Source organism: Podarcis gaigeae, assembly GCF_964106915.1.
Source record: "Podarcis gaigeae genome assembly, chromosome: 7".
Taxonomy (NCBI): Eukaryota; Metazoa; Chordata; class Lepidosauria; order Squamata; family Lacertidae; genus Podarcis; species Podarcis gaigeae.
In genome coordinates, this window is record NC_139683.1 from 6,532,740 (window position 1) to 6,558,879 (window position 26,140).

The window sequence follows — 26,140 nt, forward strand, 5'->3', positions numbered from 1 at the left end:
CACTACCAAGTGTCTTGCTTCTGCCTGATACAGCGTTCTCACTTAGCATGAAACCTAAGAAGGGCATGCTCAAACTTTGGAGAACAAGTGCCACTGGGCAGTTTCTGGGGAACTCTTTAATATATTGCGTTTCTACTTATCTTCCTAAGGCCTCTCTCTGCCTGTTTTTGTATAGCTTATCAAAGTATTATAGTTGGCGTTTTCAGTGCTGTTAAGGAAACTTGCCAAGAGTCTTCTAGTGAACTTCTGATGTCATATAATTATTTGAGAATGAAGAAAACTCCCCAAATGCCTTTCTTTTTGAAAGACTCAAATTGAACCAGAAGAACTCTTTCCTCTTTGAATGGGTAGCATTTTCTGAATGGGACAGATCCCCATTATGTGGGGGCATATGTGTGTTGTACATGACTATGCATGATGCATAGATGAAGCCTACTGGTAGACAAGGTCTTTATTTTATTAAAACCAGCACATTACACTGGAAACGACACTATCTATGGTAAATGCATGTGTCTGTATCCTTAGGCTTATCAGTCTGGACAGATTAGCTATTAGGTTTTACTTTTGCTCTTGAGCAGAAAATAACTCCAAAGCTTTGTTCTGTTGTAGACTCTGGTGTTCTGGAATCGCCTAGATATGTCTTGTTGAAATATTCCACACAAGTGTTAAAAGCTCTGACGTGGTAGGTAATAGAGCTGTTGACAGATCTTCAAGTCTAACATTGTGAATGGGGATAACTAAACGATGATATTTTTATGAGCCTAGATTTAGCTTTGTAAGTACTATTAACGATAGCAGGATTGTGGCTACCATTACAAGTGGAGGTAATACATCCACTTACAAAGAAAATGCTCCTTTAATTTCTGCTGATTAGCCTAATCTTTAATCTTACACAAGAAAGCCATTTCCTGTCCCTGGGGAGATGACGTTGCGGGCTGGGAGCAAGCCCTTCCCACGCGCATGGGGCAGGATAGCCCTCTGCCATTGGTTGGTCCTCGGCCATGTCAACCCAAGGCTCTCAAATCCAGATGGTCCGGGGGCATGGCGAAGGCTATTTAAACTGCCCACGGCCGAGGACATGTTCCTTTTCTCCCTGCTCAGTCAGTTCTCCCACCCTCCGTCCCTTAGGTTAGGTTCTTTATCTCCTGACCTTGCTATGGACTTTGGTTGGTTACCTGTTTTTTAACAGGGGCCTGGTAGGAATTTTTTCCACTTGGCAAATTTGCACCGGCCATTTAGATTTTTGCCCAGCTCGTAGCAAATCATCCCAATTTTGTAAGGTTTGGCAGTTAGGCATTGGAGTATTAGGTTGAAGGTGAGGGGAGGTAGTGGCCATCACCTACCCCTCCTATTTCAAGGGAATTTCATTAAAGGAATCTGAGGGGCGTGGTCTCTGTCCAAAGCCCCAGACGGGGGGGGGGGGGGCTAGGGCCATGACAAGACCCCTAGAGGTAACCCTGGGGGAGTTCCTAGTTGATGTGCATCAGCAGGGCTCCCCCTTCTGGTGGTTAACCCTTCCAAGACTCTTGCAGATGGGCAGGAGTCAGATATAGTCTTGTGGTTTCCAATGCCTAAGTCAATACCACTCACATTCTGTAACCATCATCATCATAATCATAATCAAACCTTTTATTGGCATCACATCCAAACATCCAAAACAAATCAATACAGAATTACCACTTCCCCAGTGGTAAAAGAAAGGAGGCAGAGCAGTCTATTGTCACATCTCTAGCTCTCCAGGGAGATCAGGCGTCTGCAGTGTATTTCTACGACAAAAAAAAAAAAAAACAAATAGAGATATTTAGCCACTAACTTGGTGAGCTCCTGATAATTCCCCAGTAATAGAAAATGTATGACCTCCAACTCTGGTTTCCATTTGGGGATGCAGAGTTGATCTAGAAATTGCTGATGGAGATCAGCATATAGTTTACAGTTAAGAACCATATGTGTGAGGGTTTCCACCAGGTGGTCTTCACATGGGCAAGTTCTTTCTCCTTCCACCCCGGCTGAGAATCTTCCCCAAAGGAGGTTTGATGGATTTGAATTAAACCTGGCCAGCGAAAATGCCCTTCTTTCTTGAGGGTTAAGCAGAAATTCACGCTTCATGAAATTAGTTTCATGTGCCCAAGAAAGTTGAAAATAAAGAGGGGAACATGTTTTCTCTGCTGCTACTGTTAGTTCCTGGTGCTTAATATCCTACAACCAATAAAGTTGTGGCCTTTTTCACCCATTAACCTAAAATACTATTTCATGTGTCTTTATTGCACTTCCTGGGAGGGTTTGGGACCTTGCCACGCAAAGTCAGACCTTATGGCTAATGTACAGGAAAAAATTGGCTATCACTTCAGAATGTAGGTGAGGAAACATTACCTGCAAATGCTTCTCAACACTACCCATGGAAGGCTAATGTGTCCAGAAGAATGGCACTAATCCAACAGCCCCCCCCCCCATGGCATTGTGTTTCTTTGTGCAGAAGATCATGTATTGATGAGCATTCAGATATGATTCGCCATCTGCATTCTGAAGTGGTATAGTACCAGAGAACTGCACCATGGGATTTTTCGCCCCTCCTGAAGGTGATCAGTAGAGCTAAGAGCTAAATATGTTATTCAGTGATTATGAGAGAACCATGTATTTGTTCCAGGACAGATTTTGGAAGATATTCCTGGTGATGGAAATAAGCTTGAAAGATGGCTTACAGTGCATGGGGAACTTGTTGCAGGTGAAATATACACACTGTACAAATCATATTTATTGTTTTTTGAAAAGCTACTTCCTCAAATTTAGGTGACAAGCTTCGTGTAACGTTCTTGATTCACAAAGCCACATGCTGTAGTAGTGGGAAGAAGATGCTAACCACTCAAGCGTAACTCCGATTCTGAAATCCTTAACTAGAGCATTGGACATGTTATAATTTGGTTTGGGGTGCAATATTCAGGACCCTGTAATTCTCAACTTTAATTTTTTTTACATTCAGTTCTGTCCCTTATGGTTGCTAACTTAATCCATAAAGATTGCAGACATGCCTAGTGAACTCTCAGAAAAAGAGTGAGTAGGATTTCTAGTGGTCAGGCATGGAACTTCAGTGTTTCAGTGTAGCTATTTGTGTTTCCCATGAATAAATTATGGTAATACATTGATTTTGTTTTAATTGCATAATTAATACAGAGAGGGGAATTTAATTTTTCTTGCTGTGGATTTTTTGTTACTTTTGAGTAACAAATTTACTCAGCCTTCTCCTTAACTGTATATTTCCTTTTAAACAAAATTATTGCTTAAACAAGAGAAAACTGATCTCTGATCTACCCATTTGAACCAGATGAATCTTGATTTCAGGGTGAGGTCTTGTTTACATAATAAATAACAGTTAAATGAAGTCTGAGACACAAAGTATGCCTTTTTGGTTGTTGCTTCTCTGTGTTGTTGAGGTCTGTAGTCCTGACCTTGCAGGAGTTCTGAAAACATTGCAAAAATCCTTTATTTATTTTTTTTAAGGCTAGATTTTGACATAAAAAAAAACAAGAATGCACATTGTTGAATATATTTGTGGATGTGGTAAATTTTAATGGAAATCTGTGTAACTGTTGGTTAGTTGCTATGCTGATGTTTCTGTAAGTGTGTCTTCTGTAAGCCACTGAGAATTTACTAACTATTGGAGTGGATAGAAATTGTGAAATGAACACAGTCGTAGAACCATACAGTCCCAGTTCAGGTTTTGCCAAACTTATATTTTACTGCATTAGTTATGTAACTTAAAATTTGTGGTGTTGGGGGTGGAGGGAAAAGGGGAACATGTCTCTTATGCTCAAGGCCATGGGTTGGCAGACTAAGGCCTGCAGGCCGGATCAGGCCCACCAGGCTCGTAAATCTGGCCAGTGGACTCGGTCAGTCCCCACACGCTGAGCTAAACCAGCATGGTGTTTCCTTGAAAAGAAGCCGTGGACGCCTCGCTGTGCGGGGACTGACTTCCGCGATACTGACACGGCTTCAGATTGGCTGCAGGAAGCTCCTGTAGCCAATCCGAAGCTGCAGACGCCTTTGGGCAGGCAGCAACGCTGGCGCAGCTTCGGATAGGCTGCAGGAAGTTCCTGCAGCCAATCTGAAGCCTCGCTGCCCGTGCGCTGAGGCGTCTGCTGGTGGGCGGGTAGTGGGTCTGGGCCGTGCCGTGGGCATCGTGACGGGCGCATCGCAGGGCTTCAGCCGGAGCTTGGTGCACCTGCTGGCCCTGCACCCGGCTCAGTGCTGCTGCTGGTGGCACACTCGGCTGCCACGCTGGAGCAGCTGGATGGCGAGCTGCACGCCCCTCCTACCCGCTGACCTGGCCTTGAACGGCGGGCCGCAGCGCGTGATGCATGCCGCCTGGGAGTTCTGCAGGGACAGGCCGAAGGAGTGGCTGCTGCTTGTCAACAATGCCGGTGAGTGGGCGGAGCTGAGACGCGCTCCTGAGTGCGTGCAGAGTGTGTTCCTCCTCCAGGTCCAGAAGCAGGTGCAGGACCGACTTGCAGGGGCCACTCTGCTTCCTTAGAAAGGCCAGATCCCCCGGGAAAGGGCTAAGGCAGGGCTTTAGGAGGAAATAACACTAGGGACATAAGCCACACATTAATAAATCTTTCTCCCAAGATCTGACAAAAGCTGCATCCTACAGATCTCTCTCCCTCCCCCCCTTTCCTACCCACTTCTCCCTTTAATAGCTAAAACTTCGCAACTGATATTTATAGTTATTTTTGCCCCAGTGCATCAGTTTGAAGCTGCCAGGTACTCGGAGGTTAATTTCACTGTGTGCTGTTGTAAATTTATTTGGAAAGATAAAGTGTAATCAGTGGATGGTGGGATTTTTTTGGGTGGTGGTGTTGGGATTTCTTTTCTTTCTTCTGGGAAAGAGATTTCTTTAAACCAGGAGAAAGCCAGGCGCCAGATCTCCTCCCCTTCCCACACTTCCAAAATTTTAATTTTGATGGGTTCATTCTATTCCCCCCCCCCTACTTTGCCTGAGACCATGCAGAGGCCTAGTCAGTCGGCAGGCATTAGTGGTTTGGAAGGGTTCTCAAGACTGACTTGATTATACAGCAGGTTTGTAAGGGAAGATGAAGAACAAGAAGAAAGTGGGCAGGAGTTGCAGTAGAAAACCAAACTGAACAAATTATGCTGTTGGGTCTGGTTCAGATTTAACCTTGAAACAAGGTATGATCTTTTTGGGAGTAGACTTCTGGATTAGGTGGTGCTCTCTCTGCTCTTCCCTGTTTATGCTGTATTCCTCCATTTAGCACTGTATGTGACCACCTCTAACCTGGATTATAAAGAGGTTTGGTACATGCCTAAATTTCATGTTGGATTTGAAATCGGGTTGTCAAAGAGTGCTAACAGACTTCATCATAGTTTGAATTTGTGGAAGGGATGGCTGTGTTTGCACATTACTATAAGCCACAGTTTTCTGGCTTGTCATCCTTTTTCTGCCCAATCATTGCTTCTTTGCTACTGCTCTGGTGCAAGCAGGACAAACAATCCAAGAAGCCTGAGCTGGTAATTGTGGTGTCTTTGTCCCTAGCAGCTTTAGGTTGGTTTTCAAGTTGTGGTTTGTTATGGAAGCCTCGATCCCTAACAGAAAACCAAGGATTCATTTGCTCTGATTGCATGATTTTTGGAAAATGAGAAACATGGAAGACTTCAGTCAAGTAAAAAACAATTCATGGAATGGATGGGTTTTTGTTAACAGCTCAGAATTTAGGCAAATGTAGGAAGGTGTATGAACTTTATACTGTTCTCATTTGATGTTTTTCTCACTTGATGTTTTTCCCCAGCAGATTTTTGACTGTTTCGATTAAGGTTGAAGGTACACACTGAACTAAGTTTACAAGAGCATAAGGCATTTGCTCTTATAACCATATACCCTTGGTACTGGAGACAGAAGAAGGGGTGGAGCTCTAAACTTCTCGGATTCAGCTTTATGTTTTCCCCCATTGTGTCAACAAATAAATCCTCTTTGGTATGGGAAATACTGGATTTCCTAAGAATAAGCAGTTTTATAATGAGAGGCTAAAATGTTTCTCAAGTAATTGTTCAGACTTTTTCTGGTTTCACTCTTTCCCCTCTTATCATTAAAGGTGCGTAGTTGTTTTTCAAGGAAGGGTGTGTTTTGGTTTTTGCCTACTGTGAAATTTGAGAGCTCTTGAGTGCTTAGAGATTTGACAGTAGAGGCACAGAGCGGTAGACATAGCTGCAAGCAACCTTGCAGCAAGGGAATCAGACATAACTTTCCACTGGAGAATTTCAAACACCACAAGAGCAAATGCAGGTTCTTGGATTTTTAAATTGTGCAAGTAATGGTATGTACTTCATGTATTGTTTGGATGAATTTGGTGGTTGGTTGGTTAATGGGTAATCAGACAATTCTGGTAACTGCAGAAGGGAGAGAACTTTCGGCTGTGTACTGATAATAGCATCAGTTACAGATAGGTAGCCGTGTTGGTCTGCCATAGTCAAAACAAAAAAAATTCCTTCCAGTAGCACCTTAAAGACCAACTAAGTTAGTTCATGGTATGAGCTTTCGTGGGCATGCACACTTCTTCAGATACACTGTGTATCTGAAGAAGTGTGCATGCACACGAAAGCTCATACCAAGAACTAACTTAGTTGGTCTTTAAGGTGCTACTGGATGGAATTTTTTTTTGTTCTGATAATAGCATGTTTTGCTTGCTTCTCAAATATGCAATAACTTTGTCTCAACATTCCCCTATGGTAACAAATGTTCTCTAGAGACTTGGTGCTGGCAGTATAAAGAGTATCCATATTGTTTTCTCTTTTTCTTTGTCCATAATGGTGACTCAAGTTTGGATTTTGTAGCAATTCAGGTTGAAATTCTCCAAAAGCTGAAACCGCCTTCAAAAGCACAGCCAAATCTGCTGAGGGGTTTGTGTGTGTGTGTTCCTCTGGTATGATTCTTTCTTGCCTGTTTCAGTGTCGGGCATAGTGTTTAAAGTTCCTTTTTTTCTGAGATGGGATGAACTCTGGTATTTACCGTATTTTTCCGTGTATAACCCGCTCCTGTGTATAAGACGACCCCTATTTTTTGGGGACTCAAAATTAAGGAAATGTGGGGAGATTGCCCACAGTTCTTAAGCTTCTTTTGGGGTGGATTGCCCAATTGTTGAGCTTTTTTGGTGGTGGTGGGGATTACCCAGAGTTGTTCAGATTGCCGACAATCACTCATCCGCTAGCGGTTTATAGATAACAAAAATTAGTTACCGTACATTATAAAGAAAAACATCAGCCTAGTTTCAGGGGCAATGGAATTATTAAATTGGAATTAAATTATTTATTCATTTATTTAGAATACTCATTCCACTTTTCAGCAGGGGTGGGCTTTCACATACGCATCTTCCATCCTTGAAAAAATGAACACACTCACTCAGTACTCTCACCAATATATATGTAGGTTCTGGTTGTTTTAGAGGCAACCCCTCCCTTGAAGCTCCTCTTCTCCCTTCCTCCCATATCAGAAATATATAAGATGTCAAGGCCGGAAGAACAGGGCTGCTCCTGCCACAACAGTTCTTTCCTCAGACAGCTGACTTGATGACATTTGATGGAATTGTCTTTCTTTTTTCCCCAGTCTCAGTTTTTAGTTCGACTCTCTTGTTTTTGGCAAAGAACAGCCCCTCCTTAACACACCCCCTTCCACATTTCTGGAGCAGAACTGATAATATCTAGGCCAGGAGGACAGGGCTGTTATCACACAGTTATTTCTGCAGACACATCTAATGTACCCTTCCAGACAACACAAGAAACTGTTATGATCATAGTGTATTTGTTGGATGTGCTGTAAAGTGGTAAATCTGGTTTTGGAGTGCTTAGACATACGGATTGTGTTCTGAATGCTGTAATCAGAATTGGGGAATGGTAAGATAGGAGTAAGGGGGATCTATTTTGAACTCTTAACACAAAAATGTTTTCCTTCCCATTTTTAAGACTTGATTGCCTTATTCTGTCCTCTTGCTCTCTGTACATGTTCTGAAAAATGTAAGTTTTGTTTTTTCTTACCTGCTCAAGCAACTTATTGGGCTAGGCTTGCAGAAGACTGGCATTTGGAGTAGCCGGTTAGCAGATGATTGGAATGTGTGCAAGGACATCCAGTGGTGTACAAGCATGCATGGTAGTCTAATTGCCGTGCATTTTTCTGTTAACTTTTTTTGGCAACAGAAAAAACTTTTATCAGAAGCAATGTGAAGTGATAATTATTCCTTTCTTAATTGTATGCTTTTTGTAGTTTTGTCTAAACACAATGGAATTACTGAGAGGTTATAAGCGTTTTACCTTCAAGTCAGCAATTCCTTCTGGTGAGGGGGATATTTAGGTCAAGGTTACTGAAAAAATCGGAGTTTATATTGGTTTAATTACATTTTAATCTATGGGGAAATTGCTACCTGTGTATTCTGATAATACTACTATAGAGACTAAAAAATTATATATCTATATGTGACAGTTGATGCATTTTGGCCAGCTGTCTTCAACTAAATAAAAAGAAATTAGATAGCAGAGGTTGCCCATGAAGCTTGTTCTGCCATCTGTATAGTACTTGGATTTCAATCTGGAGAATATCTGTATCCAATCTCCCCAGAACCCAATTGATGTATAAATATCCCCAGTAGCACAGTGAAAGAGGCAGGAGGAAGGTAGATATCCCCCAGTCCTCCTAAAACTGGTTGTACAACTGTACCATTATCTAGCAAGTTCAAGAAGCATGCAAAGAAATGTTTAAAACTTGGCATGCATCTACTTGTACTTGGCATACATCTTTTTAAAATTGGATGCAAGTGCTTAATTTGTTTGTTACATTGGAAGAAATTGTTTGCTAGTATGACATATTACATTACCAAACAGAGCTGGTTAAACTTGGGTCAAGTGCTCTTCATTGCTCAATTTTTTAAAAATCCAACTTATGTATTTTTATTTGATTGCATCATTTTTTTGCTTTCAGCACAGCTTAGTTTTAAGGAAAAACCATGTTAACTTGTGAATACAATTTAAAACTTGCATCTGAAATGGGAGTGTTCATGTGCTTTGTCATTATGAAGTGTTTTGCAGTTCTAAGTATTCAATTGGAAGTTAATCCATTGAACTAAGAGCGACTTTATTCTGAATAAACATAGACAGGATTGGAGTGCATGTGATCTAGTGTAAAGCCATTTCTGTGTTAAGGCAAGGCTAGCTAATGTGATGGCCTTCTGATATTGTGGGCTATAATTGGCATCTTCCCCAGTCCAAAATCTCTGGAGAGTGCCATGTTGGCTATCCCTGTGTTAAGGAGAACTGCTTGGCATTGGACCAGCCATCTTCTCTAATTTGTGGTCATTGTGGACTGCATATGGCAAAAGGAGTTCAAGCTATGCTTTAAGGTAAGGTTACCAGATTTTTTTCAATGAATCCAGGGACACTTTTCAATTTCAATGGATTTTGTATGGGAAACGGGGACATCTGGTAACCTTACTTTAAGGGCTTCTTCCCAAAGGCAAAAAAACCTACTATTGTAGGGTGGTAGGTACTAGTGTAATTTTTGGTCTTGTGCCAGAAACACAACACTGGCATATACCAGGTAATCATAACTTACACCAGTCACATCAAAGTATGCATTTGGACACCCTGCTTCAGCCTTTTGGCATAAATCCAAGTACAGAAATGGGTGCACACAGTCTATATGGTCAGGAATTTACTACAATCTCCCCATGTGGCTGGGTGATGTGGAGATACTGGTAATTTAAATTTAGCAAAAGCTGCACCTGAGTCTTACACCTAATTAGTTGAGAAAATGTGATACAAAACTTAATGAAGGCAGATAAATGTTTGTAACAATTGCCATTTCTATCAGCAACAGTAAATACCCAAAGTAAGCAAAGTAAGCAAATGTTGTTAAAAGAAAATTTCTGAATCAAAACTACATGTGTAAATTCATCCCAGATCACATTTACTAAAACATCCTTTCTTTAAAAAAAAAAGAATGCTCTGCTTTGTATGTTCAGTACTGGGAACCATTCTCTGGAAAATGACACAACTTGGGTTTACTAGCCTTTGAGCATTTAACCACAAATCTCAGTATAGCTCATAGAAAACATTGCCTGTTAGTCAAAATAATATCCATTATTATTTATTGGGAAATACTGAATCTTGCTTCATTCTGTATCTCATTCAGTCAGCTTGGGCTTTAGGCAACCTAAATAATCTGTTGTCACCTGCAAATATGACTACCCCACTGCTCACTCGTGATACCACATCATTTTGATCACTGTTTGCTTCCCTCCTTTGTATTAAATACTTGGGAACTATTGATTGGGGATCATCCCTGTTCTGAGCACCAAGTTCTCATACATCACAGTTGTACTCCTCACCTCCTTGAGTTCTGAAACTGTTTTGAGACTTGACTTTGCATTCTGTTTACTTACTTGCATTCACCTTACATCCAATAAAAAAACACTTGTACATGGACATTCGTTTACTCTTTTTGTGCTTGCCCCTCCTTTACTGTCCCCTGCTTGGTCTGATGATTAGTTTGAATTCAATGTGGGAAAGGTATGTTTCCCTTCTGGTGGGGTAGAGTTGCTTCTTAGCTACTTAGCAAGATGGGGTAGAGTTGCTTCTTTTTATATAAATCCATTGGTGGATTGTCTGTTGCATTCTTGCCCCACTATGTTGGCTTATTTGAGGCAAAAAGCAAAATCTTCAGTGGCAAATATTCTTTGCTCATATCTGGAGATTGACCTTGTTGCAAATGGCTTGTTTTGCTTGACATTGTGTGTATATCAGATATTGGTGCCTTTAAAAACATTTCTGAGCACCGTCATTGTGAGTGGTTTATAACTCTACTATAAACTTGCTTAGGTGGACTCTTACGGACAGATATGCAAAGAACTGTATCTGTTTCTTAGTGGGGGAATTTTGCTTTTGATTTGTATCGGCTGATGAAACTCTCTGATCACAGTATGTTAACGTCAAGTTCTCTGCAGGGTACAACAGCAATTGCTTATCAGGTTTTCTTTTATCAGGAGCCTTCTTCTAAGATGTTTGAAAAAGTCGACCCTTCAGGAGTTTTTCTAGTCTTCTTCTGGCTTCACCACCAGGTGCATGAGTAAAAACCCACTCTAAAGGTCTGCCTGGGAACAACATTCGTCACAAAAACTGCTTGCTGTTTTGTCTATAACAGCTGCAATTTTCAAAGTCATAAAGACAAATCTGGAAAATCATTGTAACACTAAAATAGTTAAGCTTAGCATTCCCTTTGCATTAGCAAACTATAAATCAACTGCATATTTTTTTTTGGCCTTGCTCATTAGGCAGAATTGCACCCCATATGTATGTGAGTGAGTGAGAAAGAGAGAGAGAGAGTATTTTGAACAGAAGCTGTGAGGTCTATTGAAATAAAATGTTTGGGCATCAAACATGCACTTATAAATTTATGCCAGACTGCATACAATATGTATGTGAAATACTTACTGATTGATGGACATCTCAAGCTGTGGAAGTTTACAGTGCTTACTCATAAGTAGAGCAGACTGTATCAGCATAAATAAAAGGCATAGTTTATTTTTCTCTCTCAACAGTTTTTCCAGTTGAATGGGTCAGAGATGTGGTGGCCATAGCTTTGCCTATATTTCTTATCGAAACCTACTCACTCCCATGTTGAAGCATCATTGTATAGCTTAGGCAGAATTAACAATTTTTGCTTTACATTCACATGTTGGTAGCAAGCCACTTCGTTATGTTGTGCAACATGATCGTATCACAGCATAGGATGCATTTAGCTTTATCTCTCTAGAAAAATAGCAGGAAGTTGCTGGGCAGTTTATGTGCACAAGCAAGAACATGCCTTCTGGAGTTTCATCATGGATTTTGTTTTCTAAATACCTGTTAAGACTCTGTGGGGGAGAATAGTTATAGTTTTACATTCAAGTGATTTAATTCCAGAAAATTCAGTTGCATCTATTTTCTGTTACATATTTTTATGTGATAGCTCTCGTTTCCCCCTCTCTCAGCTTCCTTTCAATATTCTCAGCTGAGACATGAATATTAAGGATGAAAGGCACTGAACTCAGATTTTCTTATGTGCTGATTTTGGAGGATGTGGACACCTTAGAACTCAATCTTGTTTCACTGCTTGAAAACTCTGTCTTCCTGTCAGGCTATCTAGTCAACTGGGATAATATGACATTTAAAATTGCATCACAACAGTTGTTTAAAACCTGGACATTTTAAGTGGTGGCCCACTGAGATCATCTTTCTAGGAATGAAAATCCCCAAAGCTGGTTAAAGTGAATTTAGCTTTCATACTTGATCAAATAAAAGCCGATTTAGACTGCTGGGAGACATTAGTGGTCAATCTTTGTAGGAAGTTCCGTATCATTAGCATGAAAATTCTTCCTCATCTCATTTATATTTTAAGGGGCCTTCCTGTCTCAATTTCACAGCATTATTTTACAGAAACCTGTTGACCTTAAAGAAATCCCTTTGTGGAACTGCCTATCCCATTTCACTCTCCAGTACCTCTGACTCCTTGCTTGATTGGGAGTTTAACAATCTCAGTCCCCACATCGTATCATAGAACCTTTTCTTCTAGCATTTCTTTGACAATGAGTTCCTCAAACTGCAATGGTTCATACATACAGTTTTGACCCATTATAAAGGTCACTGCCCTTGTATAGTTGGCTCTAGGGCAGGGATGAAGAACATGTGGTCCCCTGCCCCAAAATTGTCCTATGATTTTGTTTTTGTTCTCTGAATCTAATGTCAACCATGCCGGCACGGCATACTCAGAAATTTTCTTATACATGGTACGTTACCTGATTCCCATTTTCCAGCAGAGAGAATTCTCGTTGCAGGTGGTAAGTCAGAAGCCATTCCACATGGTCATGTCTAGTAGAACCTTTTTTAGAAGGTTAGACGTGACCATGTGGAATGGCTTCTGACTTCTGATTTAGCAAAAATACCATTGGGTGCAATGGAACTCCATGTCCCAAAATTTTGTTGACTCCTGTGGGAAAGGTGAGCACAAGAGCAGTTTCCTCTCCTGTAGTTTCCAGCAGCTCATATTCAGTAGCATACTGCCCTCAACCTTGGAGGCAGAGCATAGCTATCATGGTAAGTACCCACTAATAGCCTTTATCTCCATGAATTAATCTCTCTTTACCCCTTATTCTTTTTCTGCACTTCTGGACATACAGTATATCTGCAAGTTCTTCAATATTTTGATTGCCAAACATCTTTATCCAACTTGTTCTTTTTTTTTTGCGTGTCTTGAGTTTATCCTGTATGCCCATAAAATGCTGGTTTCATAATCTCCATCTAGTTTTAAGAAATCTTTGATACTAGGGACACTAATCAGTTGTTTTATAACTGTCTCGTACCTGTCATTGCCTGCTCAAGAAGTAATTTATTTTATTCCTAATTAAGAAGAAATATGACTAGCATCTTCCTTTGTTATTAATGCTTAAAATTGCATCTCTGCAGAAATGTAAAAGACATCTGCTGGGAATTAAAAATAACTTTTTAAGTTCTATACATTAATACACATCCAGAGATTAAGAAGCTACTCTGATATTCCAAGATGGGGAGAGATCTTTGTATAAAGAGGATCAATAGTTTTTCATTTTAGCCAAGGGTTGACACCTTATTAAGTATTTAACAGTTACGTCACAAACAACAAAGACTACAGATCGTTGTATGGAAGACAAAAGTTTACAAAATTATTGTTTGCTATTAGAAGTTATGAAGTTCCAGTTTACATTTTGAGTCATTGCAACATTAGGTGTTTTCTTACTTATTTTCATTTCCAGATTTAGGGAACTGGTTTGTTTTGTATTTGCATGAATTAGCATTTCTGGTTTTCAGTGACCTTTGAGAGGAATAAGTTTTAAATATACTAAGGTACTTCACTGAGAAAGATGTTGTCCTGCTTTTGTAAAGAAAAATTACAGCTGCATCTCCTTCAGCTTGCTTCTGGATAATAATATATAGTGAAAGCTCCTGCTAGCTTCCAGGAGGGACTTGCTTCTGTTCTTTATTGTCACTCTTTAAAAAGTAATTGATTGAAAATGCATGTTAGGGTGTGAGGCTATCAAGTGAACAGAATGGGCTTACTGGTACACGCACAAAATATTGGAGTAGAAGAGATTCGAAAGGCTGATTGCTCTGGCTGTTCTTCTTTTAGGATTTATTGCGGCCGCAGCCAGATTTAGCAAAATACGTTTACCCATCTGGCAGCCTAGAATTGTCTCGTCAGCTGAAGCTAATGGACTTAGTGATGGATGCCTTTTGTTTGCGCTGCCTGACTTTTGAGTGAAAGGAGACAAAAGAAGCTCCACTGGCTTCACTGTACTGTGTGATAAGCTCGTGACCAAAGGCTGCTGCACTATGTTCTCTGTGAAACGGGATGGGGGGAGAGCAAATATTAATTGACAACTTAAGTGTTTTGGATCTAAGAATGCTGAAGCTGTACTGAATATACCGAATTCTAGCAGGCTTTGTAAGCAAGAACCTACATGGAAAGACTATACTGTGGTAAGTATTATGTAAGATGATTCTGTTTCACCAGTTTAATGTGTGCATTGGATGCAGTTGCTGCTATGCCCTGATTCTGAATATTTTTAGTCTTTTGTTGTATGTTATCTGAAAACCCATTTGTATCAATTAGGTTAATAGTTAGGACCTTTGTGGTTATTCTGCATTTTGTTTCCCAAGATGGGTGTTCATGTAGCTAAATTACATGCACTGAAAATTCCATCTAGTCCATTTTCAATGAGCAAACATGTCCCCTCCCCCATTTTTCATTACAGAATAAAAATATATCTGGAACAAAATTAAACTTTGTTAGTTTGATTGGGATGCTGCAAGATCCTTTCTTGGTATGCGGGATGGTTAAACATGGGTGTGTTGACATGGTAACTGACAGCTCTGTGTATGTATCTGTGCGTTATAGTATACCTGATCAAGAGCACGTTGGCAAAGTATGATCATAAGAAATAACAAGTAGCTGATTGATTTTCCTAATACATAAAGCTGTGTGGTACTGAAACATTTTATTTCCTCAGTCAGCTCACTTTTATCAAAGACTGTCAAAAGAGCTAGTTTAAATTTGTTCACATTTTTATTTTGTATTGTAAGCCAATTATCTTCACTGATTTAAAGATATTGAGCATATAGCAATTTCTAAGTGGCATTGAGTTTTCGTAAAAGTAGTGAGACAGTTGTGACTATAAATCAATTGTGGAGCAGCTTTTTTCCATTACTCAAAACATTTGGATGTCACACTAAAACAGGAGTAGCTAACCTGTGGCCCTCCCATATGTTTGGCTGCCATCTTCTCTCACCAGCCCCAGCAGGCATAGCTAATGGTTAGGGATTGTGGAATTTGTAGTCTGGAAAAAGGTGGCTAGGACTTAATCCTTGAGTTTAAAGTCCCACTTCCCTGGTAACTGGAAGAACATGCTCTACGTTGCTTAGATATAGATGTGTCTTTGTATTAAAAGTTTAAGTGTTCAGAATTTCCCATCTACCAGCATTTGCTGCGTTAATAAAATGTGTTTATTGCCTTTGCATTAAAAATGCCCCAGAGGTGTATTTGATGAAGTCGCCTGCATAATTGGTGGCTCACCAGTCAGAATACAACACACCAGCCGTGTCTGGTGGTTGCTGTGTGCTTGAGAAGCCCTCAGCTCTTGCTGACCTAGGCAAGGGGTGGGGTGTGTGTGTGTGTGTGTGTGTGTGTGTGTGGCCACGTGTTTTAGGTAAGGAAAATGTCATTGGTTCCTCCACTTCCCACAACATATATTTATTAGCTACCTTTCTTTGACCTCCAAGATATATTTGTACCAAATATCTGTACCAATATTTGATTGGTGATTAAAACTTGCCTCTTGCTGTTGGGAGAAAGTCGGGGTCATTATGCTGTTAATACGCATAAATTGATTGGTCTGCACAGTGCATTACGGGAAAGATACGCTTCAGCCATCATTTTAAATGTTGATTATGCTTTAATGGTTCTACACTAAATATACTCATTTGACTCTTAATGGACACCCAAAACCATTCATGCTGAATGTGTTATTCTTATCAGTGCTCTGACAAAAAAAGCACACACTTAACATTTCTAGATGTTTCACTGTAACTTCAGGAATCCCTGTAAGCAGATGGCTTATACAAACAGTGCACACTTCATTCATGCTACCTGGAATTCCTTTGTTAGATTATAGTCTTTGTAGGCTGTAGACTTTGGAGTCCTTCTATGGAGTGGATTCTCCACCTTTCATGTGAAAAGTGGAACAGCTGATGTCTCTTGAAAAGCATCAGCAACCATTAGCCAGACTGTGAGGAGGACAAAGTATTTACCATATTAGTTCTTCAGATTGACATCTTTCATCATCCCTTGTCCTTATCTTCCTCTTTGGTCATTTTAAATGGCATGTTTTTTCTTTTCCAGTCTTATGAAGCCCCATACAGTAATTCTTTACCACTAACTGGAGCAATAAAGAAATAAGTGGTCTTGGGAATATTTAGCTAGAGGTGGGTAAATCAGTGGTCTAACTTAGAAGAAGGATTTGCAGTTTCTCTCCTGAATGAATCCAATTTTTTTACAAGTTTATATTTTAACCTACAGAAGAAAACAATAGGATTATTGTATGACGTTTGGATACATGATGCTGATGAGTGCATCCATTAAATACACAGTTTATTACTTATTTCATTTGTACCCAGGCCTGTTGAACAAATCAGTCTTTGCCTGTCAGTAAAAGGAAAGCAAAAAGCAGGGCAGCATAACATCGCGTGGATGGGAGTTCCACAATCTGGGAGCAAGCTACTAAGAAGGTGCTCTCTTGTGTTCTCACTAAACATGCCTGTGAATGTGACAGGGCTGAGAGAAAGACTTCCCCAGAAGATCTTAAAGCCCGGGCTCCCATAGGAAGATACACATCCTGAGTTGCTTTGGGTTCATTAATAGAGGGGGTGAATTTCGACGAAAATGTGAATAGGAGGTGGGGGCAGTCCTACTTGATATACCACTTGGTATTTGCTACAGTGGCTTGGAGGGTGTGGTTTTTGTTTTTGTTGTTGTTTTGAGCAAGTAGTATGTAAATTTTGTAAAATAATAAAAAGAGAAACCAAAATAAAACCATCCATATTTGAATTGGCTTTGAAGCCGGAGGAGTTTTGTGTATGTGCTGTTAGTCGAACTGTCAGATTGAAAAATGTTACAGGATCATTAAGACTCTGAATTGCGAGGGTTGACTAATAAGTGGAAGAATAAAGTGTTTAAGAGAGTGTACCAAATGCTGGCCTGGACTGAGAGATGGCTTTTATCTGGTGGGCAGAATATTTAGAAAGTGTTCTTTTGAAGCAGTTTACCCACCTGACTCGGTGTACTCTTACGATTAATTTAGTGCTGGTGAATGGAGCTAGAGAGGCTACTTGGGAGTCAGTTCTTCTATGGTCCATTGAGTGTGAAGGAATGACCACTGGGTGTGGAGCACACTTCTGCTCACAGGCAGCTTTAGCTGTCTGACCGCGTGACCTTCGGGTGTGGAACATACTTCCACCCGCAGACAAACCACAGCTGTCTGAACATCATGCCCTCTATCTAACCTTTGGCTTTCTCAGTGGTCTGCCATGCCCTGTCTGTGACCTTTGTCTCCTTCGTCATACATTGTGCAAGGGGAAAGTGACGCGGTGGGAACAGGTGCCAAAATAACTTTGTACCACGCCTCGATCTCGGGATTGGAAGATGTGTAAAGGTCACAGTCCAAAATGTATCTGACTGGTTTTGCATATTGTGCTAATAAAAAGAGCCTCAGCAGAGCTGGCTGGCAGCTTGCTTGTGCACAGTTCACCTGCATTACCAACTCCTGCCTCATGCCTTCACTTCAGAGTGGGCCTGTCTGCTTCAGTTTTTGTCATTAGCTTATAACATCCTGCTAAGAAGTGAAAACAGACCTGACTTTTCTATCCAAGAGTTTGCCAAGAGTGTTTCCAATTGTCAGATCACTGTAGCCACTTCATGTCTCAGGTTTTTCCACTCAGACCTAGGTACTTCTATAAGAGGGATGTGATGGTAGGACTGCCCAGGAGCAAATAACATGCAATGTACCTCTCAGTCTGTTCTTTCTCAAAGAAAGGTAGGGATGTATTCTAGTTTGTTACAAGAGTGTAATTTCCCAGCACAACTCCACAACTGGAAGCCTGAGCAAAGGGTTAGGCACAGCTGATGGCTCGTCCAAAACATAATAAACACTAATTATAAATATTAATTTAATTTCCATAAAGAATGAAAGAAATCTAAAGTTATACTGGGGGGAGGGGACAAATTCTCTAAGTAGTTCATAACACTTGTTATATCCTGACAATATTTTCAGTAACTTGCAGGTTAAAGAGAAGCATCTTTCTTCAGTTGGCATACAGAGAACATGTGCTGTCCCAGCAACACATAAAACACATTAAGGAGAGTGGCAAAACTATTAGGAAAACCTACTCTATGTCTCTGGAGATTCAGGAGAGGGTGACAACAATAATGCCATCAGATAGGATTTTGACTGGGCCAGGTTTTGCATGGGTCACAATGGCAAACACAATTTTACCTCCTGTAAATGTGAGTGTAAGTGAGTGTAATGTACTGTAAATGTAAATGTGAGAAGTGAGTGTACAGTTGAGATCTTCTGTTTCCACTTGTCAGATTTCCCACATGGATTTGGTAAAGTGCAGCTCACATGCTTACTGGCTTTTGAGATTATGTAGACAGGGATCTGGGCAGAAAGAGGGCATTATGAAGAGAACCAGTGTTGGATTACTGTTACAGCTGAGACCATACATGATTCAGTATTGAACATGATAGAAACAGCTAGAAACAACTGTAGTTCATTGAGGCCACCACTTGTTTTCTGTCAGCACATTCTGAATCTTAGCAGGTCTTGAAAAGAAAATAGTATGAGTCCTTTTCTGATTGGCTGGTATAAACCTTAAATAAACTTAAACTGATGTATTCCACTATTTTACTTGGCCGATTAAAGGGACCTCCCAATACTGTTTTGTAGCTTGTCAACCACAGTTGGTGTTTCTCATATGCAAGACAGAGTTGAGGTCTATCTGTTAGGCAAATCATTGCTAGTTTAAAGAGTTGTGCAATGCAGAATTGACATAGAAATGTATGTTCTTTTTAAAAAGCCTTGCTCCATTAGTCAAAAGACATTCAGAGCCACTTAGTCTTAAAAAGTATTCTAAAAATACAAAACACAATAATTTGGTCTAGATATAAGGCTGAACCATGGTTTAGAGCAGGGGTTGGCAAGGTTTACCTTGCCTGGGTCAGTTCAGTGGAGATCCCTCCGTGGGCCAGATTGCATGATTTCCAGTGTCTCTGCAGACGTGATTTTCGGCGCTGCAGAAACCAGTCCCTGTGTCACACTGTGGCGGTTTAGTGCAGCGCGCGGGGACTCACCGAGCAGGCGGCTCGGTTCAGGTGCAGCTTGTGGGCCGGTTAAATGACCCCTGTGGGCTGCTTATGGTCCATGGGCCTTAGATTGCTTACCCCTGGTTTAGAGTGACATGCCTGAGCAGCAGTAAACCTTGAGTTTATACACTTATCCCTCTCCTTTTTTTCTCTAGTACAGTGGTGCCTCGCAAGACGAAATTAATCCGTTCCGTGAGGCTCTTCGTATAGCGGTTTTTTGTCTTGCGAAGCAAGCCCATTGACAGCTTAGCGGATTAGCGCTATTAGCGGCTTATCAGCTTAGCGGATCAGCTGATAAGCGGCTTAGCTGCTTAGGAAAAGGGGGGAAGGGGGGGGAACCCGCAGGAACCCGCAAGACATTTTCGTCTTGCGAAGCAAGCCCGTAGGGAAATTCATTTTGCGAAGCGCCTCCAAAACGGAAAACCCTTTCGTCTAGCGGGTTTTCCATCTTGCGAGGCGTTCGTCTTGCGGGGCACCACTGTACATCCACAAAGTTTGGAAACATTTCCTGGTTTGAACAAACTAGAGTTAAGCATTCCACTCAAACAGGGAACTCTGGTCAGTTAAACCAGTTTGATCTGGGCTTGTTTCAATGAAGTATTATTTTACCAACTACAGGGTGTAAATTCTGTTAAGAACAGAAATCTGCAGCTGCACTGGAAGAGGAGAGAGCAGAGGGAAATGCACAAGCAGAAGGCTAATTAACTTAATACTAAACTATGGTTTTAGCATTGTGTCTCAACTTGGGATAATAAGCACCTTTATCTTTTAAAAAAATATCAATCTTCTATCAGTCCAATCAAGTTATATATCAATAGCAGCTCCAGAATTCAGACCTGATTAAGTACAGCTTGGGTACCACCACAAAACTCCTTTTCACAAGTTAACACCCTCTTTTTATTGGACTTGCTTTGTTTAGATGCAGGAGTGTGCACATTTTAGCACTGTACATATTTCCCCTTTAAATATTTTTATGCTGACCCCACAGCACAGCACATCTAACATATGGTTATCCATTGCTGTTTGGGAGACTGTCTTTATTTTATTTTTGTTACATAAATAGAAAATAGTTTTAAATGTCAAAAAGAGGACAACTAGAACAAGAAAAAATGATAAAAAATACAATACAAGGTGAAAGTATACAATACAGTGGAACTACAAATACTTTGCATCACATACCTTATGGGAGAAAGCACCTCAAAGCTAAAATTGTAAAATGTCATGCAAATATGAGATATACCAAGAATCATGGGTGATTTCTGTCTTGAACTGTTTCCAAAAATTGTGCTGTGAGAGTGGAGGGTAAAATTTGGAAGACTTCTTGAATGAATGAAAATGTGTACAAATCCTTTAACATGCCCAGTTCACCCTATTAAATGAGTACAGGAGTGGTTATTGGGTATGGCTGTTACACAGGAAGATAAGAAGCTGCCTTATAAAACTGGTCAGTGTAGTACAGTGGTATCTCGGGTTACATATGCTTCAGGTTACAGACTCGGCTAACCCAGAAATAGTACCTCGGGTTAAGACCTTTGCTTCAGGATGAGAACAGAAATCATATAGCAATGCCGCGGCGGCAGCAGGAGGCCCCATTAGCTAAAGTGGTGCTTCAGGTTAAGAACAGTTTCAGGTTAAGAACGGACCTCCGGAATGAATTAAGTACGTAACCAGAGGTACCACTGTAGTAGGATTTCAGGCTGGAGGTCTCTCTGAAGCCTAGAGATACCAGGAACTGAATCTGGGACATCCTGCATGCAAAGCAGATGCTCTAGAACAGAGCTATGACCCTTCCCCTTGTTGTGTAAGAACACAAGAGCATGATTGCTTGGTCATCCCAATTTAGTCCAATCTGCTTCAGGCAGCCAAGCAGCCAGATGTTTCCGAAAGCTGTCAAGCATAGCATGAAGATAGCAGTGAAGACTATTATGGAACAACCTTTTGTGGACTAGAATCAAATGCATGATGGGTTATCACATGTTTGGTTACACGTACATATGTATGTTGAGAGGAAAATGCTGTAGGGTCAAAGGAGTGTAGAAAATGCAGTGTGAGACTGTTCATAGTGACCATATATAGCAGCTGTCCCTTGATTTGATCTCCTATTTATAGTGAGATCAAAGCACATTGTATTTATTCAAATTAGGAATGGCTGCAATTGAATTTATTGAAAAGTGATGGTAGTTTATATTTATATTTGTCAAATCTCATTGAGTAATCTACATTGCTATAGAGAATTTGTGATCTAATTAATGTAAGTTGTGAAGAAGTAACTGTGCAACACTGGTTTTGGTGGTGCCTATTTTTCCCTTTGTTCTTTGTTACAGTTTGTGGTTAGTGTGGATAGAACTTAACCATGAGCAGGACTTTGGAAAGCACCCTGTGCTATAGCAAAAGAAAAACGAAAAACAAAATATGGAGAGGAGCATAGCAGCTGTGATGTATTCTCTGGGAGACCATGTATTCATGTAAGCCATAGTTTGGCTCAGTGTGACATGCAAACCAGGGCAGCATGGAATTGTTCATTTTGTAATGTCTGTGGCAATATTTACTTTGAAATTGTGCATATCTTAAAAAAATAATGTCAGTGTGCATTAGCTTTGGATACATTAGCTTCCTGCTTTGCCAATATCCATTGTGTGTATCTTGGTATGATGTTCACATAGAAAGATTCCACCCCTTCCCATATTCTGAAGTAAATCCTTTCCACTTGTGGGTGTTGTTGCTTACCAGTTATACAGTGGTGCCTCGCAAGACGAAATTCGTTCCGCGAGTCTCTTCGTCTTGCGTTTTTTTTGTCTTGCGAAGCACCCCTATTAGCGGATTAGCGCTATTAGCGGCTAAGCGGCTTAGAAAAAGGGGGGGAGGGGAAAGACTCGCAAGATGTTTTCGTCTTTTGAAGCAAGCCCATAGGGAAATTCGTCTTGCGAAGCGCCTCGAAAAACGGAAAACCCTTTCGTTTAGTGAGTTTTTCGTCTTGCGAGGCATTCGTCTTGCGGGGCACCACTGTAGATAATTCTCTCTCCCCCCCCCCCCCAAGTTCCTATAACACTTTTTTCACAGAAGCATGTCAGGACATGAGCTGCCTTTCCTTTCTAATGTCTGTTCTGAAGATTGTCCAGGCTTACATGCTTTTTTCATAAGGGAATTTTCAAATAATAAAACAGAATTTTTGTAACACCCTTTACTTTTTTTTAAAGAGAACTGGGTTAAAATTTTAGTGCTACAAATATCCCCAGATTATAATTCATTGATGTGACAGATCCAAGATAGTGCGCTGCTTAGCAAAAATAAATCTATGGGTGCATCCACCTATACTAGAATACTGTAAGGCTTCTGCTGTCTTAAGGAGGCTGTATATACCAATAACTGTTGTTTATGGAATCTATTGCCGGAGGCAACGCAAGGCTTTCCATTCCTGAAGTTTGTGTTGCTCTTTACTGTCTGCTTTTTGTTTTCTCATATTTAAGGGCTTCTCTCATTACATCAGCCTGACTTGCTAGTGAGCAGATGGTTTAGTGAGCATTTTTCTTGGTGGAATTCTTGGTGTTGTCTCCCCTGAGTGTTGCCTAGTTTTGTAAGACAAAATCCTGTGGCACCCTTAAAGACAAACCAGTTTCTTCTAAATTCATAATGAACTAGCTTAGCCCCAAACACTTGAAGTGGTGGTGTAGAAGTCAGAAATGTGGAGTTTAATAATTTATCTTGTTCTCGTTCTCTCTAGGCCTGTGTTTATGGTAGGTTTTTCCTTGGTACTAGTTTGACCATATCTCCCCAATAAGTGGGAATACTGCCTCTATAGCTATAGCACCCTTCATTTGAGGATTACGGCCTGGTTTACAATATAAGGACACAATAATACATAGCATAATAACAAAACAATACCCCCCCTAAGTTTAATGATGATTAACCGTGTGCGGCTTTCAGATTGTTGTAATACTTGTTAGTATTTTAAACAGGTGTCTTCATTTACTTTATTGTACCTTATTTGTTAGAATATATAATTTTACTGTTTTAATGATTTAAATAAAATAAAAGAGTTTTAAAAAATGAACCACATCTCTTGTCCCACCTACTTTTGGCCGCTAGCCAAAAGTAGAGCCAGTGTGGTGTAGTGGTTAAGAGCAGTAGTCACATAATCTGGGGATCCGGGTTCGCGTCTCCGCTCCTCCACATGCAGCTGCTGGGTGACCTTGGGCCAGTCACGCTTCTTTGAAGTCTCTCAGCCCCACTCACCTCACAGAGTGTTTGTTGTGGGGGAGGAAGGGAAAAGGAGATTGTGAGCCGCTTTGAGACTCCTGAAGGGGAGTGAAAGGCGGGATATCAAATCCAAACTCTTCTTCTTCTTCTTCTAGCCCCACCCATAAGAGACAACCCCAATTTTTCTGGCACCCATTTCCCCCCAAAATAAATGCCCATATATTGTCCTCTTTTTTTGCCTTGAAGAATTTTTTGGGGAAGTCTATTAGAATTATGATTACATCTATAAATATGCTATAATATGCACTAAATTCGTTTTCATCCTATCTCCCAGAATTACAGTCTAGCTAAAGTCCAAGGCTCTGCAGGGAGGGCTGGGAAACAGATGGCCCTCCAGATGCCATAAATAATGATGATGGTGGTGGTAGTAGTTTATTATTTGTACCCCACCCACCTGACTGGGTTGCCCCAGCCACTCTGGGCAGCTTCCAGCATATATACAGTAAAAACATAATAAAACATTAAACCTTAAAAAACTTCTCTATACAGTGGTACCTCGGGTTACATACGCTTCAGGTTACATATGCTTCAGGTTACAGACTCCGTTAACCCAGAAATAGTGCTTCAGGTTAAGAACTTTGCTTCAGGATGAGAACAGAAATCGTGCTCTGAAGGCGTGGCAGCAGCAGGAGGCCCCATTAGCTAAAGTGGTGCTTCAGGTTAAGAACAGTTTCAGGTTAAGTACGGACCTCCGGAACGAATTAAGTACTTAACCCGAGGTACCACTGTACAGGGTAGCATTCAGATGTCTTCTAAAGGTTATGTAGTTACTCATCTCCTTGGCATCTGATGGGAGTGCGTTCCACAGGGTGGGCGCCATTATCAAAAAGGCCCTTGGCCTGGTTCCCTGTAGCTTCAATTCTCATCAGGAGGCCCTCAGTGCTGGATCTCAGTGTCCAGGCTGAACGATGGGGGTAGAGACCCCATTTGAGTTTGGTGTCATAGCCAGTGGTCAGCCAGCATAGCCAGTGGTCAGGGATGATGGGAGTTGCAGGTCGATTGAAAGAACCTCCATTCCCATGCTGTAAGGAGAACTGCTTTTGAAACTGACAAATGGGTCAATTGTTCAAAGAAGCAAATGCATTCAAAAATGTTCTGGAGCCTTTTTGGCTCCTGGCTGCTTTTCTATTCACTACAACTTAACTAACATGTTATATTGGTAAATATTGTGTAACTGCATTTTGAGAGTTGTTTTTATTTCTGGCTGCTATGTGGTTTTCAGCAATAACTGTATATTCTTAGAGGCAGATCTCAGATTGTGTTTGAAATATGCTAAAGGCTGAGCTGGGAAGCTTTCAGTTTTTGGTGTAATTATTTTACTTAATTGTTTTTCATTAAAGTTTTATTAGTTTTTACAACATGAAACATTGATTATAAGGCTAACTAAATATATAACAATAGCATTTTCTTGTTGATATGTATTTCTCCATGCTTTCTAACCTTTGATATATCCATGCCAGCTTTTAATGATGATCAAGCTCTTCTCTTATTGTGAATTGGAGAGATGTTGGGGATTAGCAGCTGGAATTCCTGCTGCTAATGTACTTCAAAATTGGCCTTAGAAGTTGCAGAAAAGCTGGATCAGTTTATCAGTTTAGATAATCCACCAAACCATAGGCATTGCTGTCAATGTTTCCCTTTTTTTAAGGGAAATTCCCTTATTCCGAATAGGATTCCTCGCAAGAAAAGGGAAATGTTGACAGCTATGACCATAGGTAGCAACTATATTTCCAATCACAATTGCCAATTATGGCTTCCTAGCTAGTTGTATGCATGGTTTGTCAGTTCAGACATCATAGGGTAGACTAGTGATGGGAATAGACTTTTGAGATTGAAATATGACCATTTCCAACTTATGTAGCTCAAGAGAATGGCATTGTAAATTAGAAAGATTGCACTGAATGTTATTTACACTAATATATATTTCTTTTTAATTATTGCAGATATTTCCAGACTTTCTTTTTCAGCAGGTAAGGTGTATTGTTTTAATAATAAATGTTGGCTTTTATAATGATATAATTCTAAAATATGGCCAAGTAAGATGCCTGTAATTTTTTGTATTGCTTGGTGATCATTAATGTATTTTGTAAGCTATATAGTTATGGGGTAAAGAAGTCAGGATTGTTGTATACAGAAGTGTGTAAAAGTCCATAGGGAACTGTTTTCAGTACAGTTGTGAAAATAAGGTAAAAGACCCCTGGACTGTTAAGTCCAGTCAAGGGCAACCATGGGGTGCGGCGCTCATCTTGCTTCAGGTCGAGGGAGCCAGTGTTTGTCCACAGACAGCTTTCTAGGTTATGTGGTCAGCATGAATACACTGCTTCTGGCGCACCGGAACACCATGACAGAAGCCAGAGCGCATGGAAATGCCATTTACCTTTCCACCACAGCAGTACCTATTTACCT

General features: G+C 40.6%; 1 protein-coding gene across 21 annotated transcripts in view; it reads left to right on the top strand.

Annotated features, from left to right (window-relative positions):
- The window catches only part of PTK2 (protein tyrosine kinase 2), a gene marked incomplete at its 3' end in the record, with an annotated part of 197,114 nt that overhangs the window by 20,498 nt on the left and 150,476 nt on the right, over positions 1 to 26,140 (top strand). For 11 of the 21 annotated variants that reach the window (XM_083749045.1, XM_083749058.1, XM_083749044.1 and 8 more), the window contains exon 3: positions 25,678 to 25,704. The exons of 5 other annotated variants lie outside the window; for them this stretch is intronic. Coding sequence is in view for 5 of the 16 variants with exons in the window: in XM_083749033.1 (XP_083605159.1) it covers positions 6,287 to 6,323; positions 25,678 to 25,704 (64 nt within the window). Of the gene's footprint in view, positions 1 to 6,158; positions 6,324 to 25,677; positions 25,705 to 26,140 lie in introns of those variants that run through there. 5 more of the 21 variants (XM_083749050.1, XM_083749034.1, XM_083749031.1 and 2 more) reach the window with 3 other exon arrangements.